Source organism: Caloenas nicobarica, chromosome 11, assembly GCF_036013445.1.
Source record: "Caloenas nicobarica isolate bCalNic1 chromosome 11, bCalNic1.hap1, whole genome shotgun sequence".
Taxonomy (NCBI): domain Eukaryota; kingdom Metazoa; phylum Chordata; class Aves; order Columbiformes; family Columbidae; genus Caloenas; species Caloenas nicobarica.
The window spans coordinates 13,754,833-13,775,126 of record NC_088255.1 but is presented as its reverse complement, the minus strand read 5'-3'; the positions used below and the strand labels follow the sequence as shown (position 1 = coordinate 13,775,126).

The 20,294-nt window shown below is 44.3% G+C and overlaps 2 protein-coding genes across 3 annotated transcripts; one reads left to right on the top strand and one right to left on the bottom strand.

The window, feature by feature from the left end:
- Nucleotides 1-1,173: 1,173 nt before the first annotated feature.
- On the top strand, nucleotides 1,174-11,690 carry ARL6IP5 (ADP ribosylation factor like GTPase 6 interacting protein 5). Its single transcript, XM_065642491.1, has 3 exons — nucleotides 1,174-1,463; nucleotides 8,979-9,196; nucleotides 9,518-11,690. The coding sequence occupies exons 1-3, from the start codon at nucleotides 1,288-1,290 to the stop codon at nucleotides 9,688-9,690; spliced, it is 567 nt and encodes a 188-aa protein (XP_065498563.1). The 5' UTR covers nucleotides 1,174-1,287; the 3' UTR covers nucleotides 9,691-11,690.
- A 1,520-nt stretch (nucleotides 11,691-13,210) lies between these two features.
- On the bottom strand, nucleotides 13,211-19,201 carry LMOD3 (leiomodin 3). 2 transcript variants are annotated; one of them, XM_065642489.1, is made up of 3 exons: nucleotides 18,739-19,201; nucleotides 15,540-16,925; nucleotides 13,211-13,737 (listed from the first exon to the last, which is right to left on the bottom strand). In XM_065642489.1, the coding sequence occupies exons 1-3, from the start codon at nucleotides 19,027-19,029 to the stop codon at nucleotides 13,711-13,713; spliced, it is 1,704 nt and encodes a 567-aa protein (XP_065498561.1). In that variant the 5' UTR covers nucleotides 19,030-19,201; the 3' UTR covers nucleotides 13,211-13,710. The 2 variants fall into 2 exon arrangements, with proteins under 2 accessions (XP_065498561.1, XP_065498562.1); XM_065642490.1 differs by having other exon boundaries at nucleotides 15,540-16,948; nucleotides 18,739-18,827.
- Nucleotides 19,202-20,294: the final 1,093 nt, after the last annotated feature.

Below are 20,294 nucleotides of genomic sequence, written 5' to 3'. Positions count from 1 at the left end.
AGGGTTGTGCTTCAGGCCTCAGGCTCCTGAAGTTTAGGGATTTAAATCCTTCACAGACTGAGCTGTGAGAAGCAGCTGCCAGCCTGCAGTATGGCGGTCACGCTTGCCTTACCGCTGGCCTACATTTTGGGAAGGATTGTGCCACTGTACTCGGCGCTGGTGAGGCCGCACCTTAAATACTGTGTTCAGTTTTGGGCCTCTCATCATAAGAAGGACATTGAAGTAGTATAGAGAGTGCCGAAGAGGGCAATGAAGCTGGTGCGGGGCCTGGAGCACAGGTCTGATGAGGAGCAGTGGAGGGAACTGGGGCTGTTCAGCCTGGAGAACAGGAGCCGCAGGGAGACTTTATTGCTGTCTACAACTGCCTGAAAGGAGGTTGTAGCATGGAGGATGTTGGTCTCCCATGTAACAGGTGATGGGACAAGAGAAAATGGCCTCAAGTTGTGCCAGGGGAGGTTTAGATTGGATATTAGGAAAAAATTCTTCACGGAAAAGTTTGCCAGGCATTGGAACAGGCTGCCCAGGGAAGTGGTGGAGTCACCATCCCTGGAGGGGTTTAAAAGACGTTTAGACAAAGTTCTTAGGGACATGGTTTAGTGCTAGAATTAGGTGAGGTTAGGGTTGGACTCAATGATCCTGACGGTCTCTTTCAACTGAAATGATTCGATGATTCTACGACTTTGTTGCCCAGTGTGGCAGCGCATTGTGCGATACACACACGGACAGTGTCCTTGAGTCGTGGGGGATGGAGTGTGAAAGCATTGAAACAGCGGCTGTTCTTCCAGCGACTGCTGGGGCTTGAACCACCACAGCTGCCCGCACCAGCCTCCCCTCCCGGGAGGGTTTGGGGCGCCATCGCCCCACTAGCAGGGTCTCCCTGCCATGGCTCTGCACACCCCCGGTGCCTCCTTGGCTGGGGCAGCCACTGCATGGCCCCCTCCACATTCGGACCGCGACTCTGTTTCACAGAGGATGCGAACTGGATTCGCCATGTGAATATTAAATGTGCGTCATCTTTTGCCGAAGGAACAATGACTATACAGCGACCCCTCACAGCAGCGCCGCGCCCCTGTCAGCTGCTTTCCTGGGCGTGTGAGGGGCGGCGCGCTGCGACAGCCGCCTGTCGCTGGAGCTGCCGCTCGTTTCTTCACTGTTTCATCAGCGTTCGGTCCCCGCCCCGAGCAGCGGCCGGGCCGGGTGGCGGCGGGGCCGGTGGCGGCCGCCGGGAGCCGCCCCGGGGCGGTGCCGCGGCGCTCTTAGGCCTGCGCGGCGGGGGCGGTGGCAGCCATGGAGGTGCAGGTGGCACCGCTGCGGGCCTGGGACGATTTCTTCCCCGGCTCGGACCGGTTCGCCCGGCCCGACTTCAAGGACATCTCGAAATGGAACAACAGGGTGGTCAACAACCTGCTCTACTACCAGACCAACTACCTAATGGTGGCCGCTGCCGTTGTCTCCATCGTGGGGTCAGTGCGTGGGCCGAGCTCCGGCCCGGGAGGGGTTGGGGATGGCGGGCTCCGGGCGATGGGGGTGGCCCCGGTTCCCGGGGGGGCGGCGCTGCGGCTCCACCCGGTGCTGCGGGAAAGGGTCCGGCCCGGCCCTGGGTGCTGCGCTGCCAGGTGGGATGTCGGGGGTGCAGGGAAGCTGCTTTTCCCTTCCTTTGCCTCTCCGTGAGCCTCCAATTTATCTGCTGTCTCTAATAATAATACTGAAAAAATTAAGGCCTAGTTGCAGCCTCCGTGATGGAGGGGGAGCCTTTTAGGTTAGGAGTATTGAGTAGGGTTTAGGATTTTTTTTTTTTTGGCGGCTGTCTAACAAATCCGAGGACTCACGCTGCCATGGACTGCTCATCAAGCTCTTCTGCCCAAGGAAGAGGGTTCTGGGCACTCAGGTTGTCCCAGGGCACCCTGTGCCCAGCAGAAAGCAGCCATGGGTTTGAGTGCTGGATGTTGCTGCTCTATGAAAAACTGAGTGGCATCCTGCGCAGTGATCTGCGCTTCCCCGCTAAATCTGTCCGGGGTGATTGGTCAAGCTGTGATAAGCTTTGCTTTGAGGTAAAAAAAAAAAAAAAATAAAAAAATTCTGTTCTCTGTTGCAATTTTAAGCTTATGTCCAGGGGACAGAGCAAGCCTTTATTATTTCTGAGCTAACTCATATTGAAAAAAACCTTAAATATAAAATAGATAAAGTACCCATTAATTTCATTTTGGGGCAGAATAGAGACCTTCAGTGCAAGACCATCTGCTGGTTCTGTAAGGTCCGGCTTTCCTGAAGAGAACTGGGAAATAACCTTCTAATCACCTTTGAATCAAAGCCTGTGTGACTCTTCTTCAAGTATTGCTGTGGAATATTTGGTCAGAAAACTCTTAAGCAAGACATGCCGCAGAGGCTGATGATTAAGCTTTTAATATGGAAACCAGAATAATCTGTTCTTCACAACAAACAATGCACAAATGCAAATGCTTAAACTGGAGAATTGCTGAGCCACTAGGACAGAGTGGTTTTGACTGAAGCATATCTTCAATGTTGCAGAAGCTTAACATTCTTCTCCTAAATCCTTTTTTTTTTTTAACATAGGTTTAGCATAGTGACATAGGCGTTCTTCTGAATTTTGGTAGGGATATGTGGCAGTCAGGTCAACAGACTATTAGACTGGTAAAATGAGACTTCCATGGTCTTGCTGTTCTTATTCCACCTTCTAAACTTCTGTGCTCACCTACCCTTGGTTAGCAGTGCGATGCTGTGGCCAGCTCTCAGCGAGTAAGTAAATCACAGTGGCCCTAGAAAGCAGGGAGACAGCTTTTCTCTCCAAGAAGGTGGGGAAAAGATCTGAACAGTTTTCATATCTCTGGTTGGAAAACTAGGAGAACAGCAGCTTTTACTCAGCCTCCTAAATTCTTCCTTTTGAACTCTGATCTCTTTTCTTCAGATCAAGTGTGGTATATCTCCAACTTATTTCCCACTATTTTGCTGGGGTGGAAGGTGGAGGAAGAGACCCACAGGAGAAGGAGATTCATATCAGAACTACAATTCTAATATCTTGATATTGAGTGGTAACCCTCTGAGTTGAAAACTTATGGATAAGGAACACCGGGAGTGGGATCTTAATCTCAAATATTATTTTTTTAAATTGCATGTCTTAGAGCCTTTGGTATATGATGAATCTGATTCTTCTAACACTGAAGTAAAAGAGTGTGAGATAAGAACTCTAAAGGCAACAGGATAACACTTCAATAGGGAAAAAGCCTATCCATTTCTTTTAATAAAAAGATTTTTTTGCTTGGCCAGACTGTGGCTTTGGGAGAAAAATAAAGAAAGTTCTCCTGATAAATTTAAATTGATGACTAAGTCGTTGTCTTGCACTTCTGTACGTTCTGTAATGGGCAGGGATCCCCGAGTGATAAGTGATGAATCATGGCTTTTTAGGAACTCCAGGGCTGTATACAGGCCTAAGGGTAGGGTTATTGAAACTGCTAATGCAGTGGTCTTCCTGTAAGCAAAACTAAACTTAGCCAGTGACAAACTCTACTCTAATTATATAGACAGACTTGTAATGCAGAGATTATATTTTCAGCTATTGTAATACTTGGTAGCCATGGTGGTGCTGGGCTGACTTGGAAATCGTAGCTGAGAGCTTTCTTGATACTGAAAGTACAGTGTTTATTGCCACAGCTGCAAGTTACTGCCTCTTCTACAACAAAGTTGCTTTCTCCAGCCTCTTACTATCTCTGCAAAGTATGGAATAACCTTACTGTAAATGTAGTAGAATTGTAATGGTCTCTACTGCATCATTTCAGTGCCTTTCTCCTTCCATTTACCTTCTCTGATGGCTACTGTTACATGTAAATTATGCCCTGTGCTTTGCAATATTGTAGATTTTACTTTCAGCCTACAGGACTAGGTAGAAAATAATAAATCGGTGAACAAGAAGCTAACACTACTGAATTAGTGTCACTCTGCTAATACAGGCTGGCAGTAGTGGCCTGGTCTCTTCTGCCCTCCGTGCCCTGCTAATTAATTTAAGAATTAATCTGGACTAGTGTGCTGTTGTTTCGGGGTGTGTTGGTTTTTGCTGTTGTTGTTGTTTTTGTTTTGTTTCTTCCCTAAAATCCTGTTGAAATAGACTGCTGACAAAAACCAATATCTTTACTAAATCAAATCCTGCCCTTTCTCCCAGTTGTGTAGGAACTGGACTGCCTGTTCTTACCCTGAGCCAGGGCCCTGTCATTGTGAGTGCTATACAGATACTTATTAAAATTAGTGCCTCCCACAACAGCTTGCAACTCTGCCTCAAACAATCAGTCTGGTTAATAAATGGAATTTTTCTCTGCTTTCACCTACTCCAACAAGGCTTCTCTGTCTTACAGTTCAAACTTGGAAATTGCATTAATTTAAGTAAAGTTCTTCTAGGCTTTTGTTGCCATGTACTTGCTAAAAAGTACTTTCTAAATCTGACAGTATTAAAAGGTGTACTGGATTTCACAGTGCTGTGTCTAAGAGAGTCTCGGTTCTCTTCTGGCAATATCTTTGCTGCAGCCTGAGGTTTGATGTCTCTTCCCATTACTGCTGCCTCTCTAAAACATCTACTGTGCACCTGCATAACCCCTAGCAATCGAGGAGTGTGTGTCTTTTTTCTTCCCCAGATCCCTACCTTAGCTGACATGCTTGTAGTGGTTCCCTTGCCAAAATGAAGACTCCAGAGCAGCATGCTTAGTTTCTCTAATGCCTAATGAAAAATTAAGAATGAGTGAGCAAAACATTTTGCTTTTAAAACATATGTTGCATAATAATATTAGTACATAACTTAATAAAAGTCTGGCAATTCTGCAGAAAGGAATCTGTCTCCCTGTTCTCAAAGGAATTTAACTGAGCAACAGTAAGTAAAGAAGCATTGCTAAATCTGTGGATGCCGAGGGCTATCACCTGGGACACCATATATAGTTTTATGTGCTACCTCTAGTTACAGCTATATAACCTCATTGAAGATAGAAGTATGGGGAGAAGAAGCAGAACTTTACTTTTAAAGTTGTTTAAATTAATACAAATGAGAAAGAAAGCATTTAAGTGCTATAACCTGCCCACTGCTTGGAACATGATTGAGCAGGTGGTCTTCTAAAACAGGATTTTCATGCTTATTTGGTGTAATGGCCTGAGTTACTCTGAGTAAAAAATGTTCTCAATAACTGGAAGTCTTCTACTCAGTGCCTTTGAGACTTGCCTGGTCTCGTGCAAAAGAAACAGATGTGACAGCAACTGCTGCGTAATCACCCTGAGACAGTCATCTAAGTGGCAGTGATTTAAGGATGGAGCTAGATTACTTTGCTTTTTATGTGGCCTGTCCTATTTCTGGGCTTGTGCTGCTGGAGGCTTCTCGTCTTGTGCAAAGGATGCGTCTTGCCTGGCTCTTTTTTCCCTACACTATACCTGCATACTCTCCAAGTGACTGTTCACCTCTTCTGCTATATGGCTGTGCACAAGTGTGCAGATATGAAATAGTCTGTCCAGAAGAGGTGATGTGGTAGGTCACTGAAAGCAGAGCTCTTTTGGCTTTCTTGCACCTGTGTGGGAAATCTAACCTGTCTTGTCATGGCATGTAGGGCAGAGTCTAGAAATATTAATCCAGTAAAAAAAAGTATTTCAATCTGGTTTTGTGGGCCACAGGTGGCTGCCAGTACTTCTTCCTGCATAACTGCACCCCCAGCTGTTCCATCTCTGCTGTCTTCTGATACTACTTCCACAAATACAAAGTGTCTCATGGTGCTACTTGGCACAGGAAAATGCCTGTGTCCCTACCGCCAGGCAGGATGTTTCTTTATTCTGTTTATTTTTCCCGGCTCTTTACTTTGTATCAAAGCAGATGCTGAAGGAAACCTGAACTCTGGAGAGCAGCAAGGATGGAATTGCAAGTCACCCTGCAATACTGCTGGAACTGAATCTAGGTGACATCTCTTCCTTGCCAGTTTGTCTCAGCCATACTGGAGGGTCACAGCATCTTTCCAGGGTTGTACCTCATCCACCACAAGAACAATGCAGAAGATAATCCAGGTGTTAGCACCCCCAGATGTGATTTAATCTTGCCATACTGACTCCTTTCAGGGTAGTGAGAGTTAGTGTTTTTCTTCTCCAATCTCAAAAGAGTTTTTCTTCCCCCAAATCATCTGAGCAGTGTAAACTCAACTTACCACACCATTATCATGCTAATAGTTCTGTGCATTTTTTAGGTATTTCACTGCTAAACGGAATTACATTTAGAAAGTATCTGGTAGCATACTTAATGGCTGGTCACTTACCTTGTCTGTGCAGCTTTGAAAGACTTCTGGCCTTCTTGCCTGAGCAGGAATTTGGCATAGTGTGTTAAAATCTGTACATAAATAAGGCCAGTATCAATGTTGGTGGTTCAACTCTAAGGTGACTGCTAGGGCTGTTACACAGCTCTCTTTTCCCCAGACACTGGTGTTCTAAAATAACATGTCTATATTTTTTCCCTTTTTAGTCTTTAGCTATTGTGTTATCAAGAACAGTGTCCCAATAGATCCAAGCAAAACTGGATAACTGAGGTCTACCTTCCCAAAAAAATTTCTGGAGAAGAAGTTTCTGTATATGAATATCTAAGAGAATCTTAGATAGCACTGTGAATTAAACTATGGGTGAGTCTAGCAGGAAAGGGGAGCTTGGCATATGATACCCTTATCCAGTACTGTAATCAAAGTAATGAAGTCTGTAGACACATGGCTGATAATTTGAATACCAGTTTTTTAGCGGCAACTGCTGTCTTTATCTGTTTTCATGTGGTGCCGAGTGACTTCATTTGATACGTATGTTCACTGTTCCTTGTACGTGTTGGAATGCAGCCCACTTCAGAAAACATGTAATGAAAATAACTTTCCCCAGGAAAGTGGGATCTTTTGAATGTGTTAGTTGGTTTGGGTTTTTTGTTGCTGTTTTTCTTCACATCCCTTACAGCCAGTAAGTTATACAGAATCTATATAATACCAGAAAGAAGTGTAGAGCAGAGAAGTCTTTGGTCTCTTCCTTTTAAAGGGATTGCTCTTCACCACCAGCTTCGGAAGTTGTAATGAGAGCAGTGTGAAGGGCAGGGAAGATAAAGCTTTGAGAGTATTTACCAGGCACATGGAAAATGTAGAGTGGAGTTCTGCCTTGCCCTTTGTCACTTCCACAATTATCTTGTCTGTAGATTTTTGGGAACAAAAAATTAGTTGCTGTGAGTTATCTGAGTAAGTTTGGCCATTTCTGCTCTGAGACAGCTGTGATGCAGAGCTGACTTGTGCTTAAAGAATCTCATATGTCCAGTAGTACATATATAAGCCAAGCACTAGCGTGGTCCACTCATGAGTCACCCTCCTCTGCTGCAAAGGAGCACAGATGAAACTGATTTCTTTCCAGAGTAATGCTGTTCACTTTTTCCAGCCTGGAAATTTTAGATTGACAATTCAGAGCTAAATATATTCTGTCTGGCTACAGGGAATGACTCAGATGCAACAAGCATGTCTGCCCTATCGCCACTTCCAAAAAGCCCTGTTGGCTTTTCAGCATGAGTAGCAGAAGCAGGTGGGGAACTGGTCTGAATTTTAATCTCTTCCCATCCAGTTGTCCTATCGCCTGTTGGCACAACTGACTTAAAGAATCAAGAGCCAGTCTCTGCTCTGAAATAATTCTTGGGGATTCTTCCTTCTCTAGGAAAATGCTCTCTGGCACTGCAGGTAGAGTGTTGGCATAGCAGCAGCAGATTTCTTCTTCCTGTGCCGGATATGAAGCACAGACCACAAACCATAGCATCTTCCTCAGCGGTGGGGTGGAGTGGTGAGTCATTGTGCCTGTTGGTTTTGGAACAGTAAGACTGACTGCAAAGTCTGCAAGAGGAAATGTTGACTACATCTGGCTCTATCAGGCCAGTGTTATGCTGCTGTCATGGTTGTAGCAGCTCAGAGCCCTCAGCTGCTGCGTAATTAGATCAGTGCACATACAAGCAAGTAAATCAGAATGCACATGAAATCACATAACTTCTTACTAGATAAGTGAAATATAATAGAGCCTGGACTTTGTATGAGTAGAGAAACATGCTAAGCAAAGCCATTGCTAAAAGCTTGACTCTAAACAAGCTCTAAATACTTGGGAAAGTTGTTTGAGCAGGTGATGTTCTTGCCCTGGTCCAAAAAAGGGACTTGCTGTTTATAGCCCAAAGCTGATCCACTTGATGGCTTGGTTTACTTGGTAACTCCAATAACAATAATAGAACACAAACCTCAGCAGTGACCCTCTTGCCAGGCCTGGCTCTTCTTCCTGCAAGACCTTTATCCCATGTTCCATTTCCTTCTGACTCTCAGGCATGCATGCTTGGGTCTGAGCTTCTGTCTGTTGTGCTGATGATAATAAGCTCCTTCTGCAGGTTCATAAAATTATTTTGAGTGTAAACCAATAAGGTTTATTCAGAAATAAGAAAGTGAAGTAACTTCCTTATACAATGTTCCCCTACTTTTTTCCATTTTGCAAACTTAGACAAGATACTATGAAAAACTAGTTCTTCTGAAGGCGTAAGCTGACCCTGGTTTTGGTCATATGCAGGGAAAAGATCAATCCCTTGGGTAAATGATTGTTGGCTTCATCTGCACTTGGGTTTGTGTCGATTGCACAGGTAGGAGGGGTCCTGGCAGTAAGTGCTGCTATTGATGAGGGGCTGCAGAAACACTCATTATCCTGAGCTATGCTCAGAAAGAGAACATAAAGACCAAGATTATCTAAATTCACCGCTAACTGGTACTTGGTCAGTTGCACTTGTTGCTTTATTTAGCTTCTGCCTAAAAATCAGAAGTTGATAAAGGTCTTGACAGCAACAACTGACATCTTAATGCCTTACCTTCCTAGTTACAAGTTACCAGTGAGCTAGATGTTTGCTATGTGGACACAAGTAATGAAAGCTCTGAAACGGGACACTTTCTTCTTTTTTCTCCTCTTCTCTCCAGATTTCTGAGTCCCCTGAATATGCTTATTGGCGGTACTGTGGTGGTGCTGGTGTTCATGGGGTTTGTGTGGGTATCGCACAACAAGGATATACTCCGCAGGCTGAAGAAGCAGTACCCAACCGCATTTGTAGTGGTCATCATGCTGTCTAGCTACTTCTTGATCTCCTATCTGGGAGATGTCATGGTGTTCATTTTTGGGATCACGCTTCCTCTCCTCTGTAAGTATTTTACCTTTTCTCTAATGGGCTAGGGCTTGACTGGAGCTTTCTCAATGAAGTCTATAGAGTCTAAAGTGGCTGTTGCCTTTACTACCTCTATTTAAATGATCCCCAAACTAAACTGGAGGGGAGGGGACACAAAACAGCACAAGCCATCTTTAACGTTATTATTAAATGGGTACCTGTGGTTACTTAAGTGGTCATCGAGATTTTGTCTTCTTCCAGTGATGTCATGGTGTTGGAGTGTGTCTTAAGATGAATGCTGCAGAACTATGCATTCCTTCAGTGCTAACAATTAATAAGTGTGTTTCTGTCATGCAGTGATGTTTGTTCATGCATCTCTGAGGCTCCGGAACATAAAGAACAAGCTGGAGAACAAGATAGAAGGAATAGGCTTGAAGAAGACCCCGATGGGCATCATACTGGATGCTCTAGAACAGCAAGAGGACAACATCAACAAACTGGCTGACTACATATCTAAAGCAAAGGAGTAAGCAGCTGCAACACGGCATTTACCTGTTGCAGGATTGTAGTTGCTATTTACTATTGTTCAAGCTTGCTTTCAGTTTGTGTACAAAACAGGAAATGCACGTGATACAGATTAATAGTTGCAGGATACAGGTATTCTAAGGTCTTCAGGGCTCCTCTAAGAACATAACAGCAGCAACTTTTTTCTATTGTATAGCAATGTCTGGTGTTTACACAAATACATACTAACTTAAATGTGTTTGCTTGTCTCTTCTTCTGGGGGGTAGAGGAAGAAGAAGAGATGGAAACCTATGGAATGCAGTCTCTCAAACTGTCTTGTAGCAAATTTTTCTATTAAAAGTAACACCCCTTTCATCTCAGTTCTACAAGATGGTAGTTTAGGCAGTTTGTGCTGGCTGGCACCTTCAGGCTGGCGATGTTCAAGGTGAGCTGGAACAGATCAAACGTAGGTATTTCCTGCATCCTGCAAATCCCTCCCTTGAGCGGTCTGTATTGAGCCCACGTTGCTAGCTTACCTGGCAAGTGGTAAAACTGTGCAATACTTGTAATGAATATGGATTCCTGTCCTCACCTCACATTCCTCCTTTAGCAGCCGGGAAACAGTCTTGAGTAGATCTAAGCATAAAGACTATATATGGCACTGTGCCTCTGTCAGATCCAGTAAAACACACCTTCATTCTCTCTGAAATCTTGATCTATAGAAACTGCTCCTCTCTGCAGGACAGCCACGCTTCCCTGCCTACCAGCTAGACCAGCATGGCCAAGCATGGGAGGAAAAAAGTTTTCAGATATGTTGGATGAGCTAGGTTTCTACCCAACTGATGTTTTTAAATACTGCTACTTTAGGGTCTTACCTTGTTCTGCTTTCTAGGCTGTTTTGTAGATGGAGGTATATGTGTGTTCTCGAGCGTGGATCATCTTTTTCTTCTTAATCAGAATGCAAAGATATAAGTAAAACATGCATCTCACTGACTCTGTACTTCTAACACTCTTCAAAGGAAAAAGCTAAATTTCAGGTTTACAAGTAAAAGCAATAATGTCAAGATAAAGTTTTTGAAAACCCATTCCAAATTCATGAAGATATTTGCCTGTAACAACTCCTGAAAGTGGTGTGTGGAATTCTTTTATATATATTTCAACTTAACTGCCAGACTGGTGGAATTATTTTGGTAAGAGGAGCTTACCAACAATAGGGAGGAAAAAAGTTGTCCAGGTGATGCTCCATTTCAAATATTCTTACATTTCTCTTTTCTAACAAAGTAATTTGTTTAACAAAAAAGCAAGGATCCTTAAAGTTGAAGCTTTTATGTAACTTACCATGCTGTTTTCATAGTGGACTGTAGAAATCTGAACATGTCATTCCATTTAAGTGTTAAGGTGATCAGTATTTATTGAAAATGTCTGTAAATTCCAGCTGAAGAGTCAATGGCCTATTCCGCACTCGTAGCGCATGGTCTTTGTTTTTTGAAAACTGTTTCTGCACTTAAAGAACATAGTAGTCTGAGACTTCATCATTACTGTAGAATTTTAAAAACTGCACAGTTATGAAGAAAAATAAACTCTAATGGTGATTACTGATTGCATGTTTTTCTGTTGGGAAACTTGAGCTTGTATCTGTTTCCATGGTTGGTGGAATTCCCTGGAGTGGTGGTGGGAGATCTGCTGTCACCCTGCAGCTTGTGCCGCAAGCCGGTGTTTGTGGTGAGTCTCTGGCTTTGAATGCTCGGTATCAGTGTTAACTCTGTGAGGCGTGAGGGATCTCAGACCTGCAGGAATGGCCTTGCTCTTGCTTCCTTACAAAGGCTTCTCTACGGAGGTGGAGTACTTAAGCATTTGTTCACACTGTTTCAGTCTCTTGTATAACTCTACTTAACTAGGATTTTTACGTTTCTTTTAATTACCTGAGAGGGATTTGTGTTTCTAGGATTACTGGGAGCTGTGCCTTGAGCGGTGCTAGGAAACCGACTCTACTGCAGTCAAAATAAAGGTGCATCTGTATCTGGTGGCTTCCCTGCTTCTGTGATCACTCAAGGGGCTTCTCAGTGGGAGGACATGGATCAGAGCAGGTCCTGCAGCACATATCCTGGTGATACGTGTCAGCTGCTTCTGGCTGTAGCAGTAATTTGTGCCTGGCAGCTCGAGATGAGGACTGTAAAGCACTATCATATATTTTTGTTTGTACTTCCCTGTCCCAGCTGCTGAAGCCTGGGCTGTGCCAGCCTGGCCTTGACGCTAGTACAGAGAACAGCTTTCTGGGGGAGTTGGTTTTTGCACTTGGCATTTGCTTCGCTTCTCCATGTGAGGGCTTCGTTAAAAGTATCAAGTTCTATCCCTTTCCTGCCTTTATCCTTTACAAAAAGAGAGGCCTGTATGAAATGACTGCAAAGAAAATGCTACTTCCTTTTTCTATGTCCCTGTTGTGCAGAAATGGGTCTCCCCTCCCCCTTATGTGATTACTTAAAAGCTACTTGCTGTGTCTTTGGCAATAAAACAGCCAGGTTTCTGTGGCATTACAGTTGCAGACAGAAGCTGAGCTGAGATGGAGCTGTATAAGTTTGGAAGACAGAGATTTGAAAGACACCAGGTGATACAAAAAGGACAAGGCTAGACCAAAGCTTGAACTGAGGATAGTGGAGACTACCTTGGATTCAAAGAGGTCCTGGATGTTGCTGATACTACAGGGCTATTAAATAAATGTGGGAAGGGGGAGCTGGGTGGGAGTGGGATTTAGCTGCAGGGGAAGGTTACAAAGAGTTACAGGGAGGAACAAGGAGAGACTCACCTGAAAGAAAGCCTGCCAGGAGCTGAAAAGCTGTGCCTTTTGGATGAGTATCAGCCACAAGAAGGCAGGGGAGCTGCATGTTAGCAAAAGGAAAGGTTTGCCTTATAGGCTTAAATGGCTTTCAAAAAAAGAAAAAAAACACACACCACCCGCCACAACACCACAAAACACAACATCAAAAACAGCCGATATCTTGTGGGTGTCTTCCATGACAGTGACTTACCTATAGCTGCTTTACAAAAAAGGCTTGCAACAAAAAAACCCTTGTGATTTAAAAAAAAAGGAGAAAAAAATTCACAAAAATATGAAGGAAAAACTAAGTTGTGTATATGCAGGTTTAACACCATCATATCCAGCCCTGCTAGGGGGGGACATGCAGTTCACACCCCGTACTAGGAGGAATGATAAGTTTCTTAAACCACTGGCAAAGATGAGAGGTGAGGCTCATCCTCCTACCACTTCAGGCAGTGTGGACAGAGACCTCAAATGGCATTTCACCGCACTCCAAGGTGGCTGTAATTAAGGATTACAACATGAACTGAGGTGAGTTGTGGGGAATTAAGATTACAGCTCTCAAAGCAGAGCAAGGCATCACCTTTTATCTGCTGATCAGGTACAATACCAACTAGACTATGTTCTGAGACAGAGGCAGCTTGAAACCATCAAGCCATGATGTTTGATGTACCAGAGCAGTCGTTCTGTTCTGTGAGCATCTTGTTAGCCATGGAAGTGCTACACATATCTTATGGAGAGAACTTTATTTCATTTTTCTTTCCTTAGCCTAAAAAATGAAGCTGTATACATGGAAACCAAATGTATTTCTCATGGACAAGAGAATAATAGAGGAGCATGGGTGTGAAAAGAAAGATAAGATAAAGCACAGCATGTTCCTGCAGAATCTGGCAGCAGAAGGACAACATGAAAACAAATAGTTTGCTGACAAACTAGAAAGACAAAGTTATTGATGCCTCAAAGAAAATACTCCCACAACAAACTGGAGCCTCGAATCCGCTTGGCAGACAGATGGCACCAGGATTGTTTGATACCTGATGGAAACACTTCGCACTGACTTGTCCCTTGCCAGCCGTTTTCACCACACTTCTAGAAGTGTGTATTTCAAGATTTGTTCCCAAAGAGTTGTATATACCACCTGGGCTCTGCAGAAAACATCTGCTGAAACAGTTGTATGCAAAACTTGAATAGTCTTTATTCCCAGTTGTTTTCTTTGGGTCAGTCTGGTCTCTCATTCCAGCTGCTTCGGCAATGGCACCTGGACAAGGATGGTAAGTATTAGGAGGAGGAAATTTCTCAGTCTTACTTCTCAGACCAGTTTAGTTTAATATGAACCTTCAGAAACTGTTAAACAATAAAAAAATATAACAGCTGGAGGAGCTCCAAGGAGCTTTCTTTTGTTTGTAATTCCCTGCTTGCTGTTTGCGATTCCTAATTCCCAGGAAATCAGTTTGCAAGCAATGAGTCCTGCCACGGAGTGAACAAACATGCATCTCAGCTCAAGCAGTAAAACACCATTTTAGAGATGAAGCTGAGGATATTGAGACAAATAAGGAGTTACCAAGATCACACAGGCAGGTGACAATAAACCCTAATGCCTCAAATCCGAGCCCTTTGGCCCGATGACAGAGGACTGGAAATACATCACAGAAAACCACCAAACAAAAAACAACGCCAAACCCCCAACACACACGTCCATTGCTTCATCTTCCCATAGGCTGTGACAACAATTGTTATTTGGCCCATTTATCATGGACCGTGAATTGTTCCCTCCACCCCAAATGCCAGAGCCCTTATTTATAAAAACTGCCCAGGGATTTTGGGGGGGAATGGTTGGGGTTCACTAGTGCTCCCTGGCACCTGGCAGCATCCGAGTTTCTTAATCATCGCCGTGCCAAGTGAGGGCTGTGCCCAGCAGAGCATCGGCACCATTGTCCTCTGTCTTCCTGAGAGGAGGGGAGGCAGCAGATCCAGCAGCAGCGAGGGACCAACCTACCATCACAAGCACTGTCTTGGTGTGTACAGATAAACCGTGACTTTCACAAGAGCAGGTCTTGTCGTCTTAGACATGGTACTAAAGTACAAAACCTAGACTGAGACCTAGAAAGGCCAGAAATGCCCCGAGGAGAGGCCCTGGCTGCAGCCAAGTCAGACTGGCCAGCAGGAACCACAGCCCCAAAGCTTGGGCTGGGGGCAGAACGGTCACATTAAACCTGGACCAGGGTCACTGCAGAACCTTCCCTGCCAAAATTTCAGGACAAACTACTCTCTCTGGAATTACTGAGGGATTAATGATTTCTGCGTAGGTATAAATGAAATAAAAATGTGGCCCGCTATATAAAAATATCAATATTAAATATGAATTACAAAATACTACTTGACCACTTCTAATTGCAAAGGATTTTGTCCTCTTCCTCTAGCCTTAACTACACAAACAGATGTGTCAACGTCACAAGCTACAAACAGATCGGTCAGCTTTTGCTATTTCTTGAATAATGGTACAATACAGAGAAATATAACATTTCAGGAAAGCAAAAGGTTAAATCTGGTGGCCAGCATTTTGAGAAGTGGCCCATGAATTTGATACCCAAGTGAGAGCATCACCAAGAGGCAGTTATCACAGTTGAGGACTTTGTGCTCACATTAAAGCTTTTAAGTTCATTTAAATCAGACCACGACCGTACCACAGACCCTTCTCGCTTCCTGAAACCTTGTCCTGGCAGATTTATGGTGGCACTGAAGGAGCGCGCACACTCCCCACAGCCAGCCCGGGGGCTGGGCACCCACTGCAGGGGCAGGCGGAGGCAGAGGAGTGTGACCAGCACCTTACTGCTGAAGCTTCGGCGCTTGGTGTCATTTCTCTGTGCCAGCCATACCCTAGTGCTGCCAGGGGAGACAACCACCTGCATCCCAGGAATGGCAGCTTCATGCACAATGACAATGCACAGCGTGTGGATGCATTTACAGGACCCGCTGAACGGCCAATGTTTCAAACAACAGCTCCAAAATGTGCTGGGTGAGTGCAATTCCCTCCCCCTATAGCCATCTCTAAGCACTTACTGGTTTAAGATAAGCGACATTACTCTGACGGATGTCATTTAGTAGCTGATCTCTTGGGGTTATTTCGACAAGGGGAGGGGGTCTTCTCCTGGGAACCGGTTTAAGTGTTTTGATGACGTCTTTGAGGTTGGTTTTCTCAGCAGGTTCCACGTACTCCGGCACGGCGGGTTTGCGCTGAATCTTCTTCAGCTTGACCACTCTAAAGCTGACGGGGTTCTCTCTGAGCGGCTGCTTGGGGGGTGGTTGCCTTGCGCTCTCCTGCCTTTTGCTCAGAGACACAGCCGTGGGGACGGGTGGCTTTGGGGCTTGTGGGGGTTTGTGCATCTCTGGCTGGGGCAGTGGTCCCCCCAGCATTTCCCACATCCCAGGAGGCAACCCCAGTCCATTCTCCAGCATCGCTATCAACTCCCTCTGCTCTTTCATTTGCTGCTGCCTTTGCTCCTCTTGCCTCTTTTGCCTCTGCTTGTCCAGATTTCTGCTGAGCAGGTTGGTCACCACCATCCTGGGGCCCGGCAGTTCGAAGTGATACCCCATTTTAAGGAGTGTGGCATTGGCTTTCAGCAGCCTGGCGATCTCCATTTCTGCCTGGTGGCCCAGCATGCTGCGCTGGTTGTGGAAACGGAGCTCTGTCAGCGTCTCGTTGTACTGCAGGCACCTCATGATGGCCATGATTCCTTTGCCAGAGATGCAATTGGAATCGATGTTCAACGTGGTGATGCTCCTGTTCTCCCGCAGCATGTTGGCTAGTGCGAATGCCACGTTGTCATCGGCCCCCACGTTGGCCAGACTGAACGTTTTTATGTTCTTATTCTTTTTCATGGCATTGACAAAATCTATCAGCATCTCTTTGGGGACATTTTCTATGTTGTTCAGATTGATCTCTTTCACATCTGGGTTGTTTTTTCGGACTTTCTCCAAACTGTCTTCTAAATTGGTTTGGTTTCCTGAAGGCCTGGCACTTAGCTTCATGAAGCTGGTATCCAGTGCTAACTTTTTGGGGATGTTTAATTTTGATACTTTATTCTCATTTTCGTTTGGCTTTTCTGTGATTTTTCCCAATTCGGTACCTGGTTTCTTACTCATCTGATCACTGTGATGGTTCTCACTGGTGTAAGTCTCCTTTGTTTCCGATTCAGTCTCATCTTCCTCTTCATCATCATCATCTTCATCATCATCTTCTTCCTCCTCCTCTGCTGCTGCTTCCTCCTCCTCCTCTTCTCTCTCTTTATCGCTTCCACCTTTGTTCGTCTCCCCGCATTGTGTTCCTGAGTTGGACAAATACTCATTTTGGTAATGTCTCTCTTTTCCCTCTGCTCCTGGCACCCTTCCACCATCCACTTCACCACTGCCGATGGCCTTTCCTTCCATCTCCTCTGCAGCACTTCTCTGAGGAAGACAAAACCTCACAGCTGAAATAATTGAACACAGCTTTGTTACATTAACTTTCTGCTCAAATAAACACGTAGTGTCTCGATTTAGATATCTCCATGCCCCTACATTATTGAATACTCCTTAAAAGTGCCGTTGCCTGTAAGCCAGGGCTATACTGGCTTGCTTGGGGACACAGGAACAACTGCTTTTAAAGTGGCTGCAAACAGTTTCTCATCTTTGCCCATTAAATTAAGTCCTGATGATTAAATCCTGTACATATTTAATGCAATGTTAAGGTGGTCCTTGAAAAATTCTGGGGGTTAACGTTCTCTGATCCAAAGTCTTTTTCTGAATTTTGTGTCATTTTTTATCATTTCCTTAAACATTTGTTTCATATGCCACAAAACATTGGAAATTAGTGTTAACCCCCGACTGTTTGCTTAGCCCAAGGAGGAGTGAAGACGGCACATCATAACAACAATGGAGTCACCCAGCACACGAGACAACAAGGCCATCTGCTCTGGTACCTGCCAGAGCATCACGGCTAAGGAAGATAAAGCATAATATTAGCTCAGTTTAGTTTTCAGTCCAGAGATAGGAAACTGGCCTCTGCACACACTTGCTGCAAGGCAATACGGCTTCTAGCACCAAAATAAAATGAGTTGCAAACTTCAACCATCTACAGAGACCATCCTCCCTGAGATTATTTTTCCAAGCATCTTTTTGCAAGTGGAACTGGCTCCATCACTGAGAAATGCTAACAAGGTGCTAATAAAGATCACAATATTTTCCTAAGAGATTTGCACTAAGCAAGGCAGCGTCATGGCTTGGGCTTCACTGAAAGTCAGACAAAATGGTCACAAAGTCACTTCTGCCCTCAGGGCTGTGTGTCGTATTTCTTGTGGTAGTGGATGGGTTTAGTACAGGTATCACTTGACCAGTTGTGAATGCAGCAGGCACTCAGATTCCAGATTTAAGCTCAGAAATTTAAAGAAAAAAAAAATTTCTTTGAGGCTAAAAGTGTTGCAGGAGGGAAGAAAAACTGAGATTTTTCTCCGCCTCCAGAGGCAGCCCATGAAACCTGCCCTGGGAAGTCTGTGATATACTGTGCTGTTGTGTGTTAGCAAGACCACTAGTGTTTAAAAAAAAAAAACAAACCACCAAACAAAAACAGTTACCTCAAATTCACTTGGTGTAGGTATAGATGTGTTTTAGCTGGCCAAGATTCCATTCTATTACCATATTTTTAAGTGTGGCCCTCATCCTGAAAAATACCCAAGTATGACCTTAACTTCATTTCAAAGTCATAGGTATAGTAGAATAAGTTTAAGTACTTAAAGGGTTGGACTAGTTTGTGTTGTTTGCATGCTTGGTCTTTACTGAATGTTTCACATTGTTAACATACACTTTTTCTTTTTCCCCCAGTATGACATTAAATTCTGCAAATTATTACATTAATCATATGCAATTAACTGTCTTCTATGGAAAAAATAATATGGTGTTTTTCCATATACAAAGTCAAACAAATTTCAGTTTCATCCTCCAAACTGATTTTGTAACAATTTCTCAGTGATTTGCTTTATTGAAACAGAATTAGGATTTTCTTATATTAAAAAGTTTAAGTAAATATTTAGGAAAAGAAGTTAAAATATTGCTAACTCTGACATCAGTTCAGGCTGGATCCTGACATTGCTGGAGGCTTTTAGGATGAATTTAAATTTGTTTGTACTGTACAAGGACAGAAACAGAGGCAGGTTAAGGTATTAAAGCTATAAACCAGATCCCATCGCAGATGCATAATAAATATTTGTGATTTTTTGCTTGTTACCTCAGAGGGTAAAAGGGTGACGGGAACTCTCTCGTCCTCGAGCATGCGTCTGGAAGCCTTCTGCCAGTATAGGTAGTCAACCAGGGACCTGTGGTCGAAGCTCCCAGTGGGGGGTTTCTCTGTCTGATCCTTCTGTATCATCCCAGTTGGGACTTGGGGGTCCGGGGCCATGACTTCCATCTCACACTGCAGCTCTTTTAGCTCCTCGGGGGACAGGTTTGCCAGGATTTCATCTTCATCGATGTCCTCAGGACACACTTCTTCATCCGAGTTTTGGCTGAGTTCAGACATGTTCTTTCTTCTCTCCTTGCTCTATTACTTTTTAAACCTAAAGAGAAAGATGAATTTTAAAGGATTTTTTTTTCCCCCCCCCGATCAGCAGTAGTTCATTCGGTTAAATGGACAACTTCATGCTTTGGTCATGAGCTGTGGCAGCTCTTGGTTTCAGTGTGGGAGACAGACTGCACAGCTAAGTCTATATTAAGCTGCACTTGGCTGGATAAAGAGAATTTATGGCGATGCTGCCATGCTCCGTTTTCAGCAACCTGTCAGCTGTGCAAACCCTTCTGACATTTCAGTGCAGCTGGTGCATCCCCCATGCAGTAGGGCAGGAGAAGGCCATTTTCTAGAGGATTCCCGGGGCTCTACACCTTTCGATGCTGCACCCCGTGTGCGGGTACACTGATGTTAATGGTACCTGTGAGGTGTGCAGGTGGAATTGTGCACTGCAGAAAGAATAAGCGCAGGGTCTCTGTATCTGCCATGTCTCAGATATCCCCAAAGGGCCAGGGACTGAAGGCTTTTCTCTGCGAGGTCTAAAGCCTGACTAAATACTGCAGGTGGTTTCGGTGTGAGTGCAGCCACTGCGTGATTGATGAGCTCCCCCGAGCCCCAGATCTGGGTTAAGGTAAAATCCTCCGAGATGGAAAAAGGCAGGTGAACAGTCAGTACAACACACGCCTTGTGCTTGGGGACAGGGTTCCATGCAGGGGTGGGCACCAGCCCTTTGAACCAGCCTGAGCGGCCCCATAGGGAGAGTCTCCCCAGAACATTTCTCACTGCACATCCACGTCCTGCTTCCCATCCCGGCTGCCCAGGGACAACGTCAATGCCCCATTTCTTGACTGGCCTGTCTCTATCGTGGATGTTATTTGCACTGTCAACAGATCTTGGCTAACAGTTCATCTCAGGTTGATCCTTTTCTTACTTTTTAACTTTTTTTTTTTTTTAACAGAATTAATAAGCAACTACAAAGATTTACTTTGCTAATATTTGTAGAACTGATGGAACTATAGAATATTACCTGGAACCCTGTTTTTCATTAAGTGTTGATTCCAGCCAAGAAGTACCTCCTTTGTTCATAACATTTTATAGGCTTGTAAATTTACATGGCAAAACAGAAAGCCGTATCTCCGGCACCACTGTAGTTATGGTTGCTTTGTGAAAGAGGAGCATTTTTGGCAGGTAATTTTTCCACTACAGTCCAATTTCAATATGCTGCAGTTTGGACTGTTTATTGGATTAGGAAGCTTTCCTTTGAGAATTTCAAATGTTCT